The 20,750-nt window shown below is 54.8% G+C and overlaps 2 protein-coding genes across 2 annotated transcripts; one reads left to right on the forward strand and one right to left on the reverse strand.

Annotated features, from left to right (window-relative positions):
* The first annotated feature begins 2,645 nt into the window (after positions 1-2,645).
* CST6 (cystatin E/M) lies at positions 2,646-4,031 on the forward strand. Its single transcript, XM_079789355.1, has 3 exons — positions 2,646-2,939; positions 3,416-3,541; positions 3,858-4,031. The coding sequence occupies exons 1-3, from the start codon at positions 2,700-2,702 to the stop codon at positions 3,939-3,941; spliced, it is 450 nt and encodes a 149-aa protein (XP_079645481.1). The 5' UTR covers positions 2,646-2,699; the 3' UTR covers positions 3,942-4,031.
* Positions 4,032-6,302: 2,271 nt separating this feature from the next.
* On the reverse strand, positions 6,303-14,301 carry CATSPER1 (cation channel sperm associated 1; the record flags this gene model as incomplete). Its single annotated transcript, XM_079787999.1, has 12 exons — positions 6,303-6,329; positions 6,519-6,633; positions 8,508-8,583; positions 9,809-9,869; positions 9,987-10,059; positions 10,234-10,297; positions 10,435-10,578; positions 10,684-10,775; positions 11,059-11,218; positions 11,384-11,497; positions 12,202-12,414; positions 13,386-14,301. 12 exons carry the CDS (start codon positions 14,299-14,301, stop codon positions 6,303-6,305), a joined length of 2,055 nt encoding a protein of 684 aa, XP_079644125.1.
* Between the last annotated feature and the right edge of the window lie 6,449 nt (positions 14,302-20,750).

Below are 20,750 nucleotides of genomic sequence, written 5' to 3' on the forward strand. Positions count from 1 at the left end.
GGCCCCTGGGGGCAGCCTCTCCTCCCTCTCCCTGTGTTGCTGTCCCCGGCCTTTTACTCTCCCCCTCCTGGCTTCTCTCAGGTCAGATTCCTGCCTGGCCTTGGCCTCCTCATCAAGCCAGCCAGCTTTCCCACAGACTTCGGTCTGTCTCTTTAAGGCAGACACCTGAGCCCACAACAAACTTGAGACAGTTCCTTGGAATCCCAAGATTGTTTTCACACCTGGGCTGAGGGGGCGGGGTAGCAGCTGGACTGGGCAGTGACCACACTCTGGTCCTGGGGAATGCTGGATGCTTACTCATTCCTCCCAGTACACTTGACTCTTGAACAAGTTGGGGTTAGAAACAGTGACAACCCCCAGTTAAAAATCTATCTCTACACAAAGAATATGTGCACCCCTATGTTCATAGCAGCGCAATTCACAATAGTTAAGATTTGGCAACTGCCTAAGTGCCCATCAGCAGATGAGTGGATAAAAAATGTGTGGTACATCTACACAATGGAATACTACGTGGCAATAAAAAAGAAAACTCTTACCATTTGCAACAGCATGGATGGATCTGGAGAGTATTATGCTGAGCGAAATAAGCCACTCAGAGAAAGATAAGTATCGCATGATCTCACTCATATGTGGAATCTAATGAATCAAATAAACTGATGATCAAAAATAGACCCAGAGACATAGAAACATGAACAGACTGTTGAGCCTCAGAGGGAAGGCAGGGGAGGGTGGGTGGGAAGAGATCAACCAATAACCTTGTATGCATATATGCATAACCCATGGACACAGACTATGGGGTGGTGAGGGCCTGGGAGGGGGGATGGGAGTGGGCTGGAAGAGGTTAATGGGGGGGAAAGGAGGACCTATCTAATATTTTCAACAATAAAGATTTTAAAAAAAGAATATGACTTTGACTTCCCCAAATAATAGCTCACTATTGACCAGAAGCCATTAACATAAACCCGTGGTGAGCAAACTGCGGCTCTCGAGCCACACGTGGCTCTTTGGCCCCTTGAGTGTGGCTCTTCCACAAAATACCATGGCCTGGGCGAATCTATTTTGAAGAAGTGGCGTTAGAAGAAGTTTAAGTTTAAAAATTTTGGCTCTCAAAAGAAATTTCAATCATTGTACTGTTGATATTTGGATCTGTTGACTAATGAGTTTGCCAACCACTGACATAAACAGTCCATTAACACATTTTGTTTTTTATATATATTATATGCTATATTCTTACACTAAAATAAGCTTGAGAAAATATGATAAGAAAATCATAAGAAAATACATTTACAGTATTTATTGAAAAATACCCACGTGTAAGTAGACTCATGCAGTTCAAACCCATGTCATTCAAGGGTCAACTCTAGCCGAAACCGGTGTGGCTCAGTGGATAGAGCGTCGGCCTGCGGACTGGAGGGTCCCAGATTCGATTCCGGTCAAGGGCATGTACCTTGGTTGTGGGCACATCCCCAGTAGGGTGTGTGCAGGAGGCAGCTGATCGATGTTTCTAACTCTCTATCCCTCTCTCTTCCTCTCTGTAAAAAATCAATAAAATATATATATTTTTAAAAAGGGTCAACTCTAATAATTACCACTTATTAAGCACCAACTGTTTGTCACATACTATCTCTTCCAAGACCCAATTAAGATCCTTGACCCTAAGCACTGACCAGATCTTAGTGTCCTAAGGGCAAAAGGCCTGCTTCCCCCCAGCAATGTACAGACTGCTGATTGCTACAATACAGAGGGAGAATCTCAACAAAATCCAGACTTCTCCCGCGGCTACTTCAGTGTTTTTTATGTATTATCACATTATCCCTCCCAAGAGTTACAGTGCCCTGTCCTGCTGGTACCTCCAGCACACGCCCCGCTTGCCTATGGGTGACCCAGTCTCGGGCCATTAATAGAACAGCCTGAGAAGATAATTGTCCCTTTCTTAAGATGAGGACACGGGCTCTCAGAGCTCCAGGGACTTGTCAAAAGTCACCCAGTCAGTCACTGCAGAGCTGGTATGACACCCCCTCCTGGCCAGCTCTCATCCTTCCGTCTCCGTTTGGTTTAAGAGCAAAGATTTGACAGCCTGCTTGGGCTCACAAGCCAGCATCGCCATTTATTATCTACCAGCTGGGTCCTTGGGCAAATCGGTTGTCTCCTGTGTCCTGTTTCCTCCTGTCAGGTGGACGTGTAGATGCCCACTTCATGCTGGTCGTGAGGGTTACACAGCACCCCGCTCAGCCCAGCAATGCCCCTACTTGCCTGCTGCTTAGTACCCCAGTACAGGCCTCTAAGCACTTTACCTATGGGACCCTCACAGCGCCCCATTTACCGCGGAGGAAGCCCACGCAGTGAGGGGTAAGTAAGCTCTCCAAGGTCACAGTCAGTAAGCGGTGACAGGAAGAGCTTGCGCAGAGCTGTTGTTGGTGTGTCACACTGGATGGGCCTCCTGGGAACTGGCCCGATGGTGGCCCTTGCGGGGGACGGCCACTGTCCTTTCCCCCACAGGACTGGGTGTGCCCTGGAGGGCAGGGCAAGCGTGGGGTACGCAGGTGTGCTGGGGCTGGGCAGGGGGCCGGGCCAGAGTACCCAGCCCCAGGGATCCCTCCCAGTCCCCAAAGGGGTGGGGCCAGGTGTGGCGGGCGGAGCCTCGGAGAACCGGAGCCGGTAAAAGCGAGGTGAGGCGCCCGGGTCGGGCATTGACGGCCATGGCGCATCTCAAGCTCTCGCTGGCGCTGGGCCTGGCCCTGCTCGCGTTCTGTCTCCTGGTGCTGCCCCGCGATGCCCGGGCCCGGCCCGGGGAGCGCTTGGTGGGAGGACTGACGGACCTGAAGCCCAATGACCCGCAGGTGCAGAAGGCGGCGCAGGCGGCCGTGGCCAGCTACAACATGGGCAGCAACAGCCTCTACTACTTCCGAGACACGCGCATCCTCAGGGCGCAGAGTCAGGTGCGTCTGGGCTGGCGGGACCGAGCGAGTGAGGCGTGCAGCCGGGCGCCAGATTAAGGAGGAGTCGCAAGAGTAATCAGGATATTTCAACAATATATTTTTTAAAATTGAATTAATGCCAAAATTTCACAATGAACAAAATATCTAAATTTCAAGTAGAATCTAACCCTGACCTTGCACAGCTGCCTCACTAGCTTCACACCAGTCCCTTTCCTGCCCAGCTCATTGGGAAGGGAGGTGGGGAGATGAGGCGGTGGGCTTCAGGACGGTGTGTGCGCTTGGGCAGCCTCCTGCCTGGCCCTGGCCTCTGCCTCTCCCCCGGGGACCCCCACCGGGATGCTCCTGCCCCAGGTCTGAACCCCCAGGCCAGTGTGCAGGTGCCCAGGGGAAGGGAATGGGAGATGGGGGGCGGGCGGTGGAGAGAGGCGAGAGGTAGTGTCCCAGCACCCCTGACCTGCCCCTGCCCTCCGTCCCAGCTGGTGGCTGGCGTTAAGTACTACCTGACCGTGGAGATGGGGAGCACAGCCTGCCGCAAGAGTGGGGTGACTGGAGACCGCATGGACCTCACCACCTGCCCCCTGTCCGCAGGGGCACAGGAGGAGGTAAGAGCCCTGCCCTCGGCCCTGCCCACCAGCACCCGGGCCCTCAGGTTGTCCAGCTTGAACTGGTCTGGCTGGCCAGACTGATGTCGGGCTGAGCCCGTCCCTGCCTTCTGGATGACTCAGCGCCAGGTCAGGGTGGAGTGCAGAGGAGAAGGGGGTTCCCCCTGGAGTGAGAGTTGACTAGAAAGATCTGGGATCTAGTTTTGTTGACTCCTGGGCCAGTGACTGCCCCTCGTTGTGGGCCAGCACTGACTGAGGGGAGGAGGCAGGCCTGGGCCAGGCTCACCCTCCCTCCCCCCCACCCCTCTGTCTGCAGAAGCTGCGCTGCGACTTTGAGATCCTAGTGGTTCCCTGGGAGAACTCCTCCAGCCTCCTCAAGCACCACTGCGTGCCCGTGTAGGGGCCCCGCGGCCACGGGAGGGGGTCCGTCGGTGGAGGGCGCTTCAGGCCCACGGGCCGTATCTGCTGCAATAAACTGCTCACACTGCTTCTCGCATCCGTCTCTTCTGAGTGCTTCACTCCTCCCTCTCTCCAGTCTTCTGCTCCCACTCCTGGCAGCCCCCGCTCCCAGCTGAGCTGCTGTCCCAGCCCACACAGTGCCGAGGGGTACAGGGTTAGCTCCAAATCTGGAGTCCTCCAAACACCCCAGTATCACAGATATACAGGAACAAAACTCCAGATTCTCAGTATTCTCTGAGCCAAGGCATGGGAGACAAAGTCACAGGAGGGGATGGTGCCCCTGAGAGGAAAGGGAGCACTCCTCCCTCTCAGCCCCCTGGGCACCTCAGGGTGGCATGGGTGGGGGAAGCCAGCAGGGCCCCAGGACTCTGAGCTCCCAGTCTGTGAGATTCTCTGCCCACATGTGGCCCAGAGACGGCTGAGCCCCTGCAGGCCGAGAGACCAGGAGGGCTGGGACAGTGACTCTCAAGTACACGTTGTGCTTTGCCCTGAGCAGGATTCCGGGAAGGGGCTGGCCAAGGACCTCCAAGGGGCTGAGGTGAAATCTGCCTCCAGGAGGGATGAGGGGCGGATCCGGTTTAAAGAAACAGTTGCAATATTTCATGCACACCTGAATTTGCAGCTACAATGCATACTTGCCACACACACACACACACACACACACACACACACACACACACCAGGACTCCTTAGCACACCGACAGGGAAACCCAAAACACACCCTCGGGTGTCCCTGGACACCACACACATACCCAGAAAACCTCAAACCACCTGGCAGCCCAGGAAACAACCGGGAGGTGTAAACACGGACCCACACACAGCCTCAGAGACCACATGCTCCCACCCAGAGCTGTCCAACACCCACACCCGGGACAGGACGGGCCGTGGCTGGAGCCCTTGGGAGCCCCAGGTGTGGGCACCGGCAGGCCCAGGCAGCCAGCATGCAGTGGCTGCGGAGCGCCCCCAGGCCAGGGCTCACACCTGCTGTGCCCGCCTGGTCCCCTGCCCAATGCTGGGACCTGTGAGGAACTGTCCCAGCTCCCGGGCCCTGCCTGTCCCAGAGGTGGGGACGAGGAGGTGATGCGTAAATGTGCCTTCCACATGGGAGGCTGAGGAGCCGGGGGCTGGGTTTGACGGGAGTGAGGGGTGCGGAGAAACTGCGCCCTGCTTCTGCTCCAGCTTGTCCGATGCGGCAGCTCAGACAGCCCGGGGGCATGTGGCGGGGCTGCTGCTCGGACGGGCTCCCACCTGTCACCAAGCAGGAGCTTCCAGCAGGGGCTGGCCCAGGGCAGGTGGCCGGAAATGCTTGTTGAATGAATGTGTGAGGCGGTGGAGTGAGGCGAGGCCTGGAGGTATCTGCCAGGTGGCCTCTCCGTCCCTGGAATCTGTGCGCAAATCCCAGACGGCATTTCCTCTGCACAGCCTCGTCCCGGGCCGGAGCCAGCCGGCGCCCTGGGCCAGGCCGGGAGGGGGGATGCTGCTTCTGTCCAGAGGCCTGGAGGCTTCGCCACTCTCACGTCCGGCTTAGAAGCACAGAACTGTCCGGTTGACAGAACTGTCTGTCGCCCTCAGCCAAACTCTGGAGTCCCACGCCTGACCCCCCAGCTGTGCCGCTTGGTGGCGTCACTGTCCTAGAGGAGGGGGGTGCTGTAGGCAGTGGAAGAGCCCTCCTCTGGATGGGAGCCCCCAGGGCCAGGGGGCTTGTGCTCGACTCAGTGCTAGGTCTCCAGCACCCGGCGGGGCCCACTCAGGTGGGGACCCCTGGGCTCATGATAGCCTCCCGATGGATGCTCAAGGCGCTGGTAGGCCTGAATTCCTGACTCTGAGCCCTTGTTTCTGGGGCCTCTTGGGCCCCCCTGCCCTGACAACGGAGGGCTCTTCCAGCTTGTTCTTCTCTCCTGACTCCTGGGCCAGAAAGGCCTTCCTCCCGGGAGCAGGGGGCCCGCTCTCCCTCCAGCACCGAGCCTGGCCCGCTTTCTAGGTCACCCCTCTGGCTGCCGCTAACCCACTGCCGGGCCGAGCCAGGAGGCCAGGCCCTGGTGCGGCCGGAGGAGACCACGAGCAGCACCTTTCACATGCAGCACTCACGCACACACTTGGGTGTGCACGCTCACGTGCGTACACACAGCTCTCCCGCCTCGTGACGACGAGGACACAGAGCCTGCTGGGGTTTTAAAACTCTGTTGGGGCCCAGCTCTGCAGGCCTCGACAATCATTCCAGCAGGTCTGGGACTTGTCCAGCCCACCCCAGGGGGCAGCTCGCCGGAGGCCGAAGTCTGTGTCTGCTGTCCCTGTCCCGGGATCACTTCCTGAAGTCCTCTTCGCCAGCCTGCGGGGTGGGATCGGGGGGTGGCTGAGCTGCCAGCCTCTGCCTTTTCTAACGCCCATGGGACTGTTACTCAGGGCTACTTCTGGGCACAGTCCCCGCCTCCCGCCACCCCCAGGCCTTCCAGCGTCACCTCACCCCTGGCCCCTCCCTTCTGGTCCCCTCCCTTCTGGTCGGTCCTGCCTGATTCACCTCAAACGCAGTGTCCACGATCTCATCAATGACGGATGCCTGGGAACGGAACTTCTGCTGATAATGCTCCACCCCCGTGGAGAGTTGCAGGAAATGGAACAGGAGCTCCTGTTGCCTAGGGGGGGGGGGGGGGGGAGGTGGGCAGAGGTGAGTCCTGGCCAACCTGCCTGGCTGGGCCTTCTGGCCCCCAGAGCCTCCCAGATGGCTCTTCTTGCTTGCCCCCCCCCCCCCCCCCCACACACACACACACAGCACTCTACACCTCCATTTCCAGCATGGCCACAACTTTTCTGAGTGTGGCCTTGCCCCCCACCCCAGTCTGCCTGTGCCACAGAGGGTGTTACTTGTGTACCCTTCCGACCTTCCATCCCTCCACCCCTCCCCTCCTCCCACCTGCCTAGCCATCCACTTGCCATCCGATCACCCCACCCTTTCACTCACTGACCTATCCCTCCATCCACCTGCTCTTCCCTGAACCCCACCTCCCCTTCGCCATGCTGTGCCGTCAGTCGTCCACCTAAACCCCCACCCATTCACCCAGCCTCCTGCCCATGCATAACGCCTTCAGCACCCGCCTGGCTTTCAAATCCCCGCCAGACAACGCGGAAATCAATTACACTGCAAGGTGCTCCGAGAACACGGACCCGAACAAGGAACAGCCCCTGCCTCCAGGAAGCGCAGTCTGTGGCGGAGCCAGGAAAGCAAGCCAGTGAGTGTGCACTATGTAACGGTGACCCAGGGCGCCGGCGGGGGGGGGGGGGGCGGGGGGGGCAGGAAGGGCTCACAGAGGGGGTGCCACTGAGCCGAGTCTGAAAGACGTGATGGTTTGCCAGGCTCAGCCAGGGCCCGGTTCCCTTTTCCAGAGGAGCCCAGCGTAGACTGGGGGGCGGGGCGGGCCGCAGGGAAGGAGGCTCAGGGACTGGATGGACTGGAGGTGGAGACAGCCAGGAAAGGCAAAGCCAGGTGCCCAGGCCTTATCCTCAGGGAGGCAGAGCCCTTGTAGGGCTTCAAAATCAGAAGAAAGAAAAGCCAACACTGCTCTAAGTAAAAAAGGGAGATGATTTAAACAAACAAAAAACAACACAGAGGACGCTCGGTGGAGGTGGGCTGGTGGGGAAGAATGTGGAGGCCATGAGCCCCCCAAGGGAAGTATGGCGGAGGCACCGAGGGCCCAGACTGGGCTTATGGCCACGGAGCCGGAGCCTGAGCCCAGTGGGTGGCCCGGAGGGTGGCCCGGAGGGCCAGGAGGTGAAGTGCGCAGGATTGGAACTCAGCTCTCCCAACTCTCGGTCACCTGAGCCTGGCATTGGCAGCCGGAGAGCATTCCAGGGAGAGAGAACAATGTGGGCAAAGGCCCAGAGGTGGAGAAGCATGTGCTCTGCTTGGGAAACTGTGGGTGAAGCAAGGATGTGAGGGGGTGGTAGTGGCTGCAATGACTCCGCGAGCAAGGCTGGCAAAGGCTTGATCACGGAAGGCCTTTGGGACTTGGGCTCTGTTGGTGGCTGAGGAGAGCCTGGAGGGTGCCCGGAGTCAGGTGCCCGGAGTCAGGCACTCTTTGGAGCCCGTCTGGATGAGGTGGGGGGAGGCCCAGTTTTCAGAGAAAAGGCTCTCCGGGAGCCAGGCCTGAGAGCCAGGCAGCAGGAGTCTGGGCCAACGTCTCCCGGCCTCAAGCACAGCCCGAGCCCCCAGCTGTCCTGTCCCAGCTCACCACTCCAGTCAGCAGAAATGGGGTGCTGCCCAGCAGCCTGTTCCCTGACCCACCCTCTCATCCCCCCACTTGGCTGAAGGCCACCCACCCTCCATGGCCCTGCACAGCGCTTTAAAGGGAGGGCCCTCGTGCCCAGGTGCTGGTCTGTGTCCTATCTGTGTTCCTGGAGACCTCCCAGGGCCTCACAGAGGCGGGCCGCCTACCTTCCCTGCCGGCCCACTGGTCAGGCTCCACAGCCCTCCCCTTAGACCCAAGGCCTCCCTCCCTTCGGGTCTCCTTACTTCGTAGTCATGGTCCCAAATTTTTTCTCGATGAGGAGCTTCTGTTTAGTGTGTTCACTCATCACCTCTTTAGGCTCTGATGTAGAGAAAGAGGGGAGGTCAGGGGGACGCCTGATGGAGAGGGGGCGGAGGGAACCCCACGTGTCACGGAGGTTTTCAAACAGGGCTAACATGTTTTTGCCCGGGACGCCCTCAAAGAAATCACTTCTCCAGGTGTGGAGAGTGTAGCCATTTTGTTGGTTGGACTCAGGCCTGACCAATCAGAACAGCCTGTCCTTCTGGCTACAGTGATCGGTTCAGAAATAGGCAGGTGATCCACTGGAGCAAAAGAGAATCATTTCTGGACTTTGTTGGGACTTCCGGAGAAGAGGGCTCTACTGGGAAGTGAAGCTAGAGATGGCTAAGCTGAGGGTTTGAGATTGGAGTTGTGCGTGGCCATTTTCCCACTACAAAGTAGGAGCCGCTCTAAGCACAAAACCATGCAGCAGGCTGAAGAGCAGAGCGATGGAAGGAGACCGAATCCTGACCGCCATTCAAGTCCTGGATCCAGCCATTCCTGAAAGCCCCTGCACTCTCGGTTTGCTAAATAATTTGAACCAATTAATTTTTCTTTTTGCTTAATCTCTTTCATTGAGTGTCTGTCCCTGATGGAGTGGGCAGGTGACCCCTGAGGACCCTGATTCCTCTGGTGTTAATGATCTTAAGAGTAGGGTTCTGGAGCTCAGATTCTAAACAAAATTGCTACACAAAGTGACTCTGGACAAGTGTGTGTCTGACCTTGACAAAACCCTCAGAGAGCTGAAACCACTGCATGTAAAACCACGGCGATAGCCCTGACCGGTGTGGCTCAGTGGATAGAGCGTCGGCCTGTGGACTGAAAGGTCCCAGGTTCCATTCCGGTCAGGGGCATGTACCTTGGTTGCGGGCACATCCCCAGTAGGGGGGTGCAGGAGGCAGCTGATCGATGTTTCTCTCTCATCGATGTTTCTAGCTCTCTATCCCTCTTCCTTCCTCTCTGTAAAAAATCAATAAAATATATTTAAAAAAAAACAACAAAAACAAACCACGGCTATAAACTTATTAACAGAAACGCGTGTTCGGTAAATCATCATTTGGCTAATTAGTCATTTCACCAACGGGTCTTTCAAGAATTGACTCTCAATGTAATTGGCTTTGGAGGATGGTCTTAGTGCTCTTTCGACCAAAGTTCTAAGCTTTGGAAGTTCTCCTGAGTCTCAGATTCTAAAACTCTAGGCCCAGCCTGGCATCCGGGTCTGACTGTGGGAGGGGAGGGCCGGTACCTTCCTCGCTGAGCATCGTCAGCGATTCGGCCAGCAGCTTCTCCTGGATCTGGGCGGCCCTCTGGGAAGAAGAGGCTCGGTGCTGTCAGCCCCACGCCTGCGGGCCCTCCGCCCTCCGCCCTCCGGGCCTCCTCCTTGTGTTTCTCTGTCGGGTCCACCGGTGCCACCCGCTCCATACCTCCTGCTTCACTTTCTCCAGGCCCCGGAGCAGGGCCATCTGGAAGTTATCCACCAGGACAGCAATCACCAGGCTGGAGGGGGGACAGTGGGGTACTCTCGAGGAGGAGGCTGGAGGGGAGGCAGCACCCTTCTCTGGGTGAGAGGGCTGGGGAGGGGTTCCCCCGGGTGAGACGGGGGAGGGGTTCCCCCGGGTGAGACGGGGGAGGGGAGTGAAGCCGGGAGCGGAGCAGGGGCAGCACCCTCACTTGAGGAAGATGAAGTACTGGATGACGATGTAAATCATGAGAATGGGGATGATGTACCAGGCGCCTGGGAGAGAGGGGGGATTGGAGCTGTGACTTTCTTGCCGGCCCTCAACAGCTCCGCTGCCAGCAAGCATGCAATGCCCTCAGGGTCTGCCCACCACCCAGCCTCCTGCCCACCACCCAGCCTGGGGCCCGCCCCACCGTTGGCCCGGCTGTCCACGTAGATTTGGGACCAGTCGTCCAGAGTCAGCAAGGTGAAGAGGGTGAAGATGGTGGTGAAGATGTTCTGGAAACGGTTGGGGTCAGATTGGCGGAACAGTCCCCGGAGCACGACCGAGAAGAGGACTGGTGGTTCAGGGCCAAACCAGGCTCGCAGGGCCTGCCTTACCCCGTCCCCCTGCCCCCGGTTCCCGCCCCCATCTTCCACCCCAGCCCCACAGCACAGGATACAGAGGCAGGTAAACATGAGGACGAGGATGGCCGTGATGGATGGCATGGACCGCACCAGGGTCCCGGTCACTTCCTGGACGCTGGTCAGGAAGCTGGGGCAGAGGTTGAAAGGGAGGCTGAGTCCGGGGTGGTGGGGATCTGTGCCCAGGAGCCAGAGCTGACGCTGAACACAGGAGTCCCTGACTCGCTAGTGACTCGGAAGAGCCCCAGCCCCTCTCTGGAAAATGAAGAGAATGAACCCGCAGGAGGCTGACCAGAAGCGGGCTGGAGTCTGCAACCCCCCCGCCCCCATCCCTGCAACAGGTCACAGCACACGCCCCGGGAGTCCAGGCCTCTGTCCCCTCTTCCAGGGAGGGCAGCTGTGGCCCCGCTGACCTGAGCCTCCGCAGGACCCGAACGGCCCTCAGGGCCCGCAGGCTCTTGAAGACCTTGAAGATCCGGAAGAAGTTTGGGTTGTAGACGGTGCGCTTCAAGGAGCGGGAGTTGAACTGCACGAGCGTGAACTCCAGCGCAGCCATGGCCATGATGAAGAAGTCTGAGGGCACAGGCGCCTGAGCGTACCAGGCTCCGGCCCAGGTCCCCGGCCCAGACCCACAGCCCTCCCACGCCGACACCCCGCCCGTCCCTTTTGTCCTCAGCCTCTCCTAGGCAGTTCTCACACACACACACATACACACACACACACCCCATCTCTACACACCCAGAATGTTCCAGGAATCATAAAAATAGTCGAGGCCCATAGTAATGATCTTGAGCAAAGCTTCCACCACGTAGATGGAGAGGAAGATGCAGTCGAAGACCATGAAGTACCACTCTGCGGGGACACCAGGGGCTTGCTCAGGGCCATCTCCAGCAGCCCCGGCCCCTCTCCTCCTCCCCACGGGAACCTTACACACAGCCATTGAGGGAGAGCCTGGCTCTGCCCAATAGCTGTGTGTGTGTTAACTGCTCTGTGCCTCAGTTTTCCTGTCTGTGAAATGGTGATAATGACAGCCTGCCTGATATTTTTCATGAGCATGAAAGGCATTTAACACAGTAAAATGCTTAAAATGAAGCCCAAACCAGTGACCATGCAAGAAACATCAGCCGTTCTACTTCTCTCTTTAGTTTATGTCCTTTCCTTCACCCCGATCCCCAGGGTTTTAAGGGCTGCCTTCTCAGGTTTTCCACTCTCACCCCTCCAGGGTCTCCTCAGGATCTCTGGCCCTTCTAGCCCACCTGGGTTCCCACCATGCTTCCCAGCAAAGCATATTTAGAGCAAATACGCCCTCTAGTGGCCGTGGTCACAAACAGCACATCCTCTGGTTTTAACTGGCCTTTCTGTCCCCGGCTGCCTAGCTGACCACAGCTCTCTCTCTGAGCCTCTTTACTAATACTGGGCAAAGTCGTCTACTTCCCAGGGGTGAGGATCAAACAAGCTGATTTATATAAAACCAGTGGGCCCGGGGCCAGGCCGACAGGAGGTCTGAAACATCGTCAATAGCCTTCTCCACATGAACAGGGCTCCCCGGCTCTTACCGCCCCGGATCTCAACGTTAGCGAAGGTCTGGGCCACAAGCATGATGATGTTGAGGCAGACAACGATGAAGATGAAGGCGTCAAAGATCAGGGACTGGGTCAGGACACTGAGCATCTTCTGGAGGCCGTGAAAGAGGGGGCAACAATTTCCGCACAACTTACTGCAGAAGTTCCCACCGTGTGCCTTCTTGTGGATCCGCGAGGTTTTGCTGGCTGTAAGGGGGGCAGAAAGTCAGGTCTATGAGGAGGGCCTTTGGGATCCCAGGCCGCCTGTCAGCTGGGTTGGGATTCATCTTCATGCCTGCCTGCTTGCCTGCCATCCACTCACGAAGGGGCCTCTATGTATTGATACTGGGCCACAGGCCCAACTCCTTCCATGGTCGAGGCCAGCCTGTGTGGGATTTGGGGTCTGCTTGAACACGCTTTGAGGGCTCATGTTCCCACACCTCCATGCCTTTCTTTACTCACAGGGCAACTTACGTGTGGAAAACCCGGTCCTCCATGCCACCCCATCCTCTTGGTAAATTCTCCCTCTCCCTTTAAGATTCTGCTGAAACTTCTTCTCTGGGCTACTTTCCCTAGCCTCTCCACTAGACATTCACCCCACTCTGCTTGTTTGTGGGGCGGTTGCCATGTTTACTGAGCTACTAGGGGCCAAGTTTGAGGGGTTGTGCATTAACAGCCCTCAAATGGCTCTCATTCAGGCACTGCTCCCCAGAAGCTCCTGGCTTAGTGTGGGAAATATGGACCGATAGAATCCACAAATGTTCTGACAGGAAGGATAGGGCTCCATCACTGGACGGTCTGGGTGGGTTGGTTGGTTGTGACCACCCCCAGCCTTGGAGCCCCTTGAGGGCTGGTCTTCCCTGTGCTGCCAGGGCCCAACTAGTCCGGGTACCCACAGGAGATAAGAGGAAATGTCGGACAAGTGAACCTGCGAATGAAGAAAGCAGAGACTGAGTGAACAAACCACCGACGACCTGAAGAGGTGCCTAATTCTACCAAGAAAAGATCGGGTGATGAGCAGGCAGTTGAGTGAATAGCCGATGGAAAGTACCTGCAGGTGAGAGTCAAGCCTCATGATCTGTGCAAGGTTGGTGCAGGGCCTGAGTTAGATCTGCCACCTAGGCCAGGCGGTGGGAGTTGGAACGGGGGTGGTGGGGGTGGGGTGGGCAAAGACTCACTTTTGTTCGGATCTTGCTCATCTTCAGGCCAGCTCTCTGAGGTTTTAGAGAAGTATTCCAGAGGATGGACTTTGCTGGAGCTCTTGGAGGCATGTGAGTGAACGGTACTGCGGGAACGCATCAAGCTAATGGCCATGCTCTGCTTGTGTGCCGTGCTGGGTTGAAAGACTGAGCTGGCTCTGGCCATGCTGTGGGCTGCGTACAAGTCTCTGGAGCTGACACGAGGATACTCCCCATGGTGGTGCTCCCTGTGGTGGTGCTCACCACGATGGCGACGGTGGCCGTGGTGGTGCTCACTGTGGCGGCCGTGGTGGAGCTCACTGGGGTAGTGAGATAGGCCATAGTGGGAAGAGCTCTCTCCAGGATGAAGAGACCTTCGGTGGTGGTGGGATAGATGATGATGGTGCTTGCTGTGGTCGTAAGCATCAGAGGGATGGGGCCCACCTCGCTCAGAGTACTCACTGTCTTGGTAGTACTCTTTAGAGTGGGAGGGCTCGCCTTCGTGATGGAACCCGCCATGATGGCGAAACTCACCGGGGTGGTGGAGCCCCTTCTGGGGGTAGGAGTCACTAAAGTGGTGGGGCCTACCATGATGTCTCCTGCTGCCGTGGTGGTGCTCATCATGAAGGGGTGCCTTATCATAGGTGTGGTGGGAGGGGACGGTGCTATGAGACGCAGCTGGGTCAAAGGATGTGGAGGGGTCGGGGGAGTGGCGGGAGAAGGCATTGTCAGGGGAGCCTTGGAACTCGCCATGGTGGTGAGATTCGCCATGATGATGGGCCACGCCATGGTGATGGGACTTGTGATGGCGGTGGGCTCTTCTGTGACCTGGTCTGTGGTGTGGGGCTGGTGAGCTGGAGCGAGAGGGCACCTCCAGGGTACTGGTGTCTGTCTCATTTGGAGCCTTTCCTGCCATCGAAGGTTGATCAGCGACTATGCTGGGAACCCTTGGACAGGAAGAGCTCAAGACATAGGCCCAGCAGGATCCTACCTGGATTGTCCTGCTCACCTAGCCTGTGGCAATGGGGTTTCCGGGAAAGCCTGACTCTTCCCACAGAATTCTCCCCTCTATGATGTCACCAGCAGCCCCCCTCCCAGGCCTCATTCTCAAATGCCTCCTACGGGGCTATATAGTAGTTCAGAACCAAAGATCATTGTGTCTAAACCCTTCATTGTAAAATTAGGAAACCGAGGTCAGGAAAAGGGAAGGGAATGGTCCAATGTGAGCCGTCGGGTCAATGGCAAAGCTGGACAGAGAGCAAAGAAACCTCCCATCACATACAGACACCTTGTGGGTTTGCCCTTCCCACAGGTCCACAGAGAAAGCGCCAGTTTTCTTGGGGAAAGAGGCTGATCGAATCTATAGGATGGGCCATTTCATCTAGTGAGGACTCCCCGCTGATTGCTTCCTGATGGGCATTTCCATGGGACATGAATATCCTCCCGTGCTGTATTTTCAGAAGCCACAGCCCTCTCTCCTAGACTGTCATGCCATCAAGCTCCACGCTGTGTTCTTTCCAAGTCTCTGCAAATGGCCAGCCCATTAGCTATTGCTCATGCGTTCCTATCAGCCTGCACCACAGGCCTCCTTTCCTTCCGCATCACGTGGGTCACACGTGTACTGCCTGACGTTCTGCCCACTGGGAGGATTTTTCTTTCCTTCACCGTCATCTTACAGGAATCCCTCGAAATAGGCTGTCCACAGAAGCTGTCCGCTCTTGCTGGCACTGGCTTACTGTGCAAAGCCTTCCATAAATCAGACCTGTCCTCCTTCCTCTTCCCCGTGAAGCTATTGAGCGTAAACTAAGGGGGAGGAGGTGAAGCCATAGAAACAAATACCGTGGGCACTCCCAGCACCTGCTTTGGCGGTTCATTGTGCCTTCTGGATGTGCTTGGGCCCAGCATCGCATATGCCCCTCCAGTTTCCAGTGAGATGCAGCTGTGCAAATCCAAGTTCATAATTCCGTGGCTCAGAGAACACTCAGTTCATGAAGAACATTTGGGTCCGATAATCACTGGGTGTCCATAAATGTGGCATTCAGTCTTTATCAAGCTTACGTAACAAGCCAGCAGCTGCTTTTCAGAGTGTAGAAGAAGCGTTGGCAGAGGCTAGCAAGGCCACAACTCCAAGGGTCACAGCTATGATACTCCTCTCGGGACTTGCCAGAGGCACCACATGGCATCTTTGGCTGACACCTAAGTCAGGCACGTGGATCTACCAGGCATAATGCCCAAGTGTAGGGCAGCTTGTATCACAGCTTGGACTTTGGAAGAGCCATTTTTTAGACCCAGAGCTAACACTGTCAGATTTATAGGTTCCAGTAACTGAGCCAAAGCCCCTTGTCTAAAGGTGATATATGTTGGCTCCCAAACCCAAAAGACATACCACACGTTGCTCCTATTTATGGTGCATGGCATAGGGGACAGCATCTTGTCTCTCACATTAGAAGATATCGGACAGCCCAGCTGGCGTGGCTCAGTGGTTGAGCATCGACCCATGAACCAGGAGGTCACAGTTCAATTCCCAGTCAGGGCATGTGCCCGGGTTGCGGGTTTGATCCCCCATGTGGGGTGTGCAGGAGGCAGCTGATCAATGATCCTCTCTCATCATTGATGTTTCCATCTCTCTCTTTCCCTCTCCTGTCCTCTCTGAAATCAATAACAATTTTTTTTAAAAAGAAGATATCTGGCATTCCCAAGAATCTGGTCCCCTAGAAACTTTCCTGATATGGCAGGCCCTTGAACTTCCATAGGGTTCATCTCTGACGCTGGCACACGTCTGTCTAAGGCACCTAAGATGCTGCTGTTTCCTGCTCACAGAGCTCAGTTAGCGTAATGGCATCAATCGAATGCATCAGCATCGTGTTCTCTGTGTTGTTAAGACTGTCAGGACTCTGGACCTTGCGGTTTGCAGAAGAATGACAAAACCCGGGGGCAAGACAGTAAAGGCACGCTGTTTTCCCTGCTTTGTAAATGCAAACTGAGAGGAATTTCCCACACTCATGGGAACGTAAGAGAAAACATGAGTTCAATAGCCACACACCAGTTGCTGGGGTTTATACTGATTTTCTCTGGCGAAGATACCAAACCTAGAATTGTGGTTGTGATTGGCATCCCCGCATCATTAAGTTCCCTTTTTCGCCTGCAAGAAGGTGAGTTATAATTTCTGCAGGGTCGTGGTATTGCTTTCGGTTTGTAACTTGGCAGGAGTGGGAGGACAGTCCCCGGGATTTCCACGTGGGGAAGATTCTGCCGCCTACTGGGTACTATTCTCACAACAAATTCTGGGATGGGGAAATAACCACAGCACAGATCCGAGGGCCTCAGGAATGTGGACTTTAATCCCTAAAAGTCTTTGATGCAAATTGGTCTCCACGGGCATAGTATTCAAGTTGACATGGGAAGCTGCAGGGGATTTGCACAGTGTCATTTTAGCTAAACTGAAACTATGTTTCCCAGAATTCTCTTCCCTGCAGTCCTGACTTAGCGAGGGCCACAGGTGACATTTTGTGCAAGATTTGGCGAGTAGAAGTGAAGCAGGAGTTGTATCCTTTTCCGCCGGGAAGGTGGGCGCAGGGCCTGCAGAGGCCGTTGCAGCTCGCTCACAGGGACCCTAACTCGCGAGCTCACCCTATTGGCGTGGGGCAGCAGCTGGGTCCGCAGCTCCTCCAGCTTCCACCAGATCCTCCAGTTCCTGTCACTCCTATTCCAGGTGTCTGTGTAGCCCCCTGAGGGTCTGCCAGCTCCTCCTGTAGGTCATGTGCATCATCAAAGTTGGAGGCTCAGATGCAGCAGGAGATGGATGTGGCTTCTGGTCCACCCTGTAGGTGCTCGCTCATCCTCACAGGTGCCACCGTGTTCTTGCTTCCCGCACCCCACATTCATCCCAACTGTCTGCCTGCTGCTTTGGGCTCCAGCACCAACTACAAAGACAACAGTCTTACATAGTCAGCTCCCGTAATTATGTTGGGTCTTACCCCTATAATACATCTTTACCGTATACAACAACTCCCGATAACTTTGTTTCTCTGATCAAATCCTGGCCAATACAGTAACTTTATTTATTTATTTATTTATTTATTTATTTATTTATTTATTTATTTATTTTATTGATTTCAGAGAGGAAGGGAGAGGGAGAGAGAGAGATAGAAACATCAATGATGACTGGCTTCCTCCTGCGTGCCACACAATGAGGATCAAGCCTGCATGTGCCCTGACCAGGAATCGAACCTTGACCTCCTGGTTCATAGGTAGACAACCACTGAGCCACGCCAGCCAGGCTGATACAGTAACTTTAAAAGATGTAAAAATTGCCCTAACCGGTTTGGCTCAGTGGATAGAGCGTCAGTCAAGGTCATGTACCTTGGCAGCTGATCGATGTTTCTAACTCTCTATCCCTCTCCCTTCCTCTCTGTAAAAATTGATTTTTACAGAGAGGAAGGGAGAGGGATAGAGAGTTAGAAACATCGATGAGAGAGAATTATCGATCAGCTGCCTCCTGCACACCGCCTACTGGGGATGTGCCTGCAACCAAGGTACATGCCCTTGACCGGCATCGAACCTGGGACCCTTCAGTCCCCAGGCCGACGCTCTATCGAGTGAGCCAAACCAGCCAGGGCAATAAAATATATTTTTTTAAAAAGACGTAAAAATTGCCAGTTTTCTTTGTTAGAAGAGCGTTAGAGCTTCACCTACGTCTCCACAAAGGCAAATAAATCAATGTCTCTGGTTGATTCCTTATCTTAACAAAGTGCTTTTGACGGTCTTGTTTTGCTTCCCAGCAGTGCTGTTTGAACACTGAGCCAGGAGCAGCTCCATTGCTTGAGGAAGGAGGAGAAGGTCGTGTGATAGAATGAATATATAAACAGCCCCAGTTCTCCTCCGCCTTTTACCCATAATGCCCCTGGAAACCTGACTTTGCAGCATTTATGCCCCCACTTTTGGATCTGCACTGGCTTGTGACTTGCTTTGGCCAATCAAAGTGGCAGAAGTGATGGAGCGTCTCTTGAAAGACTCGAGAGAACTTGCCCCTTCCCCCTGACTCTCTTGGGCCCACACTGGCCAATGAGAACAAGCCCGGGATCATCTGCTGAAGGGAGACCATACGGAGCACAGCTGAGTCATCTCGCTGAGGCCGTCTTAGACTAGCCAGCCACCCTGCCAGCTGATCACGTACCGTGACTGAGCTCAGCATAGTGGGATCCATCAAGCTCAGTCCAGATCAGAAGAGCCACCAAGATGGCCCCTAATCTAGTGAGGAACAATAAGTTTTTAAAGCCATTTTGGCCCGGCTGGCGTGGCTCAGTGGTTGAGTGCCGACCTATGAACCAGGAGGTCATGGTTTGATTCTCGGTCAGGGCACATGCCTGGGTTGTGGGCCAGATCCCCAGTGTGTGTGTGTGTGTGTGTGTGTGTGTGTGTGTGTGTGTGTGCAGGAGGCAGCCAATCAATGTTTCTCTCTCATCATTGATGTTTCCATCTCTCTCCCCCTCTCCGTTCCTCTCTCTGAAATCAATAAAATGTACATTTTTAAAAAGCCATTATGTTCTGGGGTGGTTTGTCACACAGCACATAGCTAACTGATACAGGCAGCATGAAAAAGGGACATTCGAATTGGGTTTTGAAGAACGGGTAGCAACTCTCCAGTGGAGCAGAGGAGTAAAAGCACTGTGGGCACAGAATGGAGGGGTGACTGGGCCCAGCACCTTCAGGCAGTGATATGCTGGGAAGTGTTTAGCACCCACCTCTCCATGCGTAATTCTGATGTGAGTGTTGGTTGATATTTTTGTTTTTGTTAATGAGTAACAACCTTTTCTCCTGAAGGGCCAAATAGTAAATAGTTTAGGCTTTGGGGGCTATACAGCCTTCGCTGCAGCTGCTCAACTCTGCTATTGTAGTACAAAACGCCTCAGGACAATAAGCAAATGAATGAGTGTGGCTGTGTTCCAATAAATCTTTATTAAAAAACAGGTGGTGGGCCAGATTTGGCTTATAGTTGGTTGATCCCTGGTCTAGGTGAACAACAAAACAGTAAGTCAACCTCTGATTTGCAGTGTTTGATGATCTGTAGTATAACTACTCCCATCATGGCTGAGTGCATGTTACCAATGTAAGGTCACTGAACACTGTTTGTATGAGATGTGTATAAGTAGCACACCATTCCATAAGATTTCCACCAGATACATACAATAGATAGAGATATGCTTAAGATATAAATAATAGTAAGATCTACTAAGTTAATTAGAAAGTAATGAATTATGAGCGTTTATTACCTTTGTTGTTGATATAATTGATTTAAGGGTCAGTTTATATAATTAATTTATATAACTTTTCATTTAATTTTTCATGTGATTTCATTGTGTTTAACCACTGGCTGATAAAATTCAGCTTTCAAGAGAATGGTGGGGCCCTGACCCGTTTGGCTCAGTGGATAGAGCGCCTGCCTGCGGACTGAAGGGTCCCAGGTTCGATTCTGGTCAAGGGCATGTACCTTGGTTGCAGGCACATCCCCAGTAGGGGGTGTGCAGGAGGCAGCTGATCTATGTTTCTCTCTCATTGATGTTTCTAACTCTCTATCCTTCTCCCTTTCGTTCTGTAAAAAAATCAATAAAATATATATTTAAAAAAAAAAGAGAGAGAGAATGGTGGGTAACCCAGTGTGGCCGGGGGACAATGGAGGTGTAGCTGAAAGGTTATATTTTTTTGGGGGGGTCAGGCTAGGGTGGGCCCTGTGGGCTTGGTAAAGGAGGGCGGTGTTTCAACAAGGGAGTGATAGGATCAGGTGGCTTCAAGCAGGGTCACTGCACACGGAGAGGAGGTGGGGGTGCTGTGGGGAGCCTGAGGCAGGTAGGGCAGTTAGGAGGCTGCTCATGTAACCAGTGGAGAAACTCTGATGGCTCGGACTAAGGCAGATGTTGTGGGGAAAGAGAGGTGGTAGATGCCAGTTATTTGGAATGTACAGGACATGGTGACGCTGGGGAAAGGGTGAGGGAGACAAGAATTGGGGCTTGAGGATCTGCTTGAATGGGGGTGCCAGTACCGAAACTGAGAGCTGGGGACACAGGTGGGATAGAGGACCCAGGACCTTGCCTCTGTGGCTCCAGTTTATGGGAGTGTCCTCACTCCTGTCTCTGGCCTGGCTCTAGGCCACCTCTGGAAGCCACAGCCCCTCTCTGGCACTCAGGCCCCCATTTGTAATGGGGTGTTAGACTGACTCCAGTGCCCGGCCAGCGTTGTGAAAATCCCATGAAATTGGGATGGGGGTGGAGGAGGCTCTTCCTGGCCTGTCCTTTGCCCACTGGAATGTGCCGGGAACTCTTGGCAAGGAGACGGCTGGCTGCTGGGGTCCTCGGTCTCCTGCAATCC

The sequence above is a fragment of the Cnephaeus nilssonii genome (assembly GCF_951640355.1).
Source record: "Cnephaeus nilssonii genome assembly, chromosome: 13".
NCBI classification, from domain to species: domain Eukaryota; kingdom Metazoa; phylum Chordata; class Mammalia; order Chiroptera; family Vespertilionidae; genus Cnephaeus; species Cnephaeus nilssonii.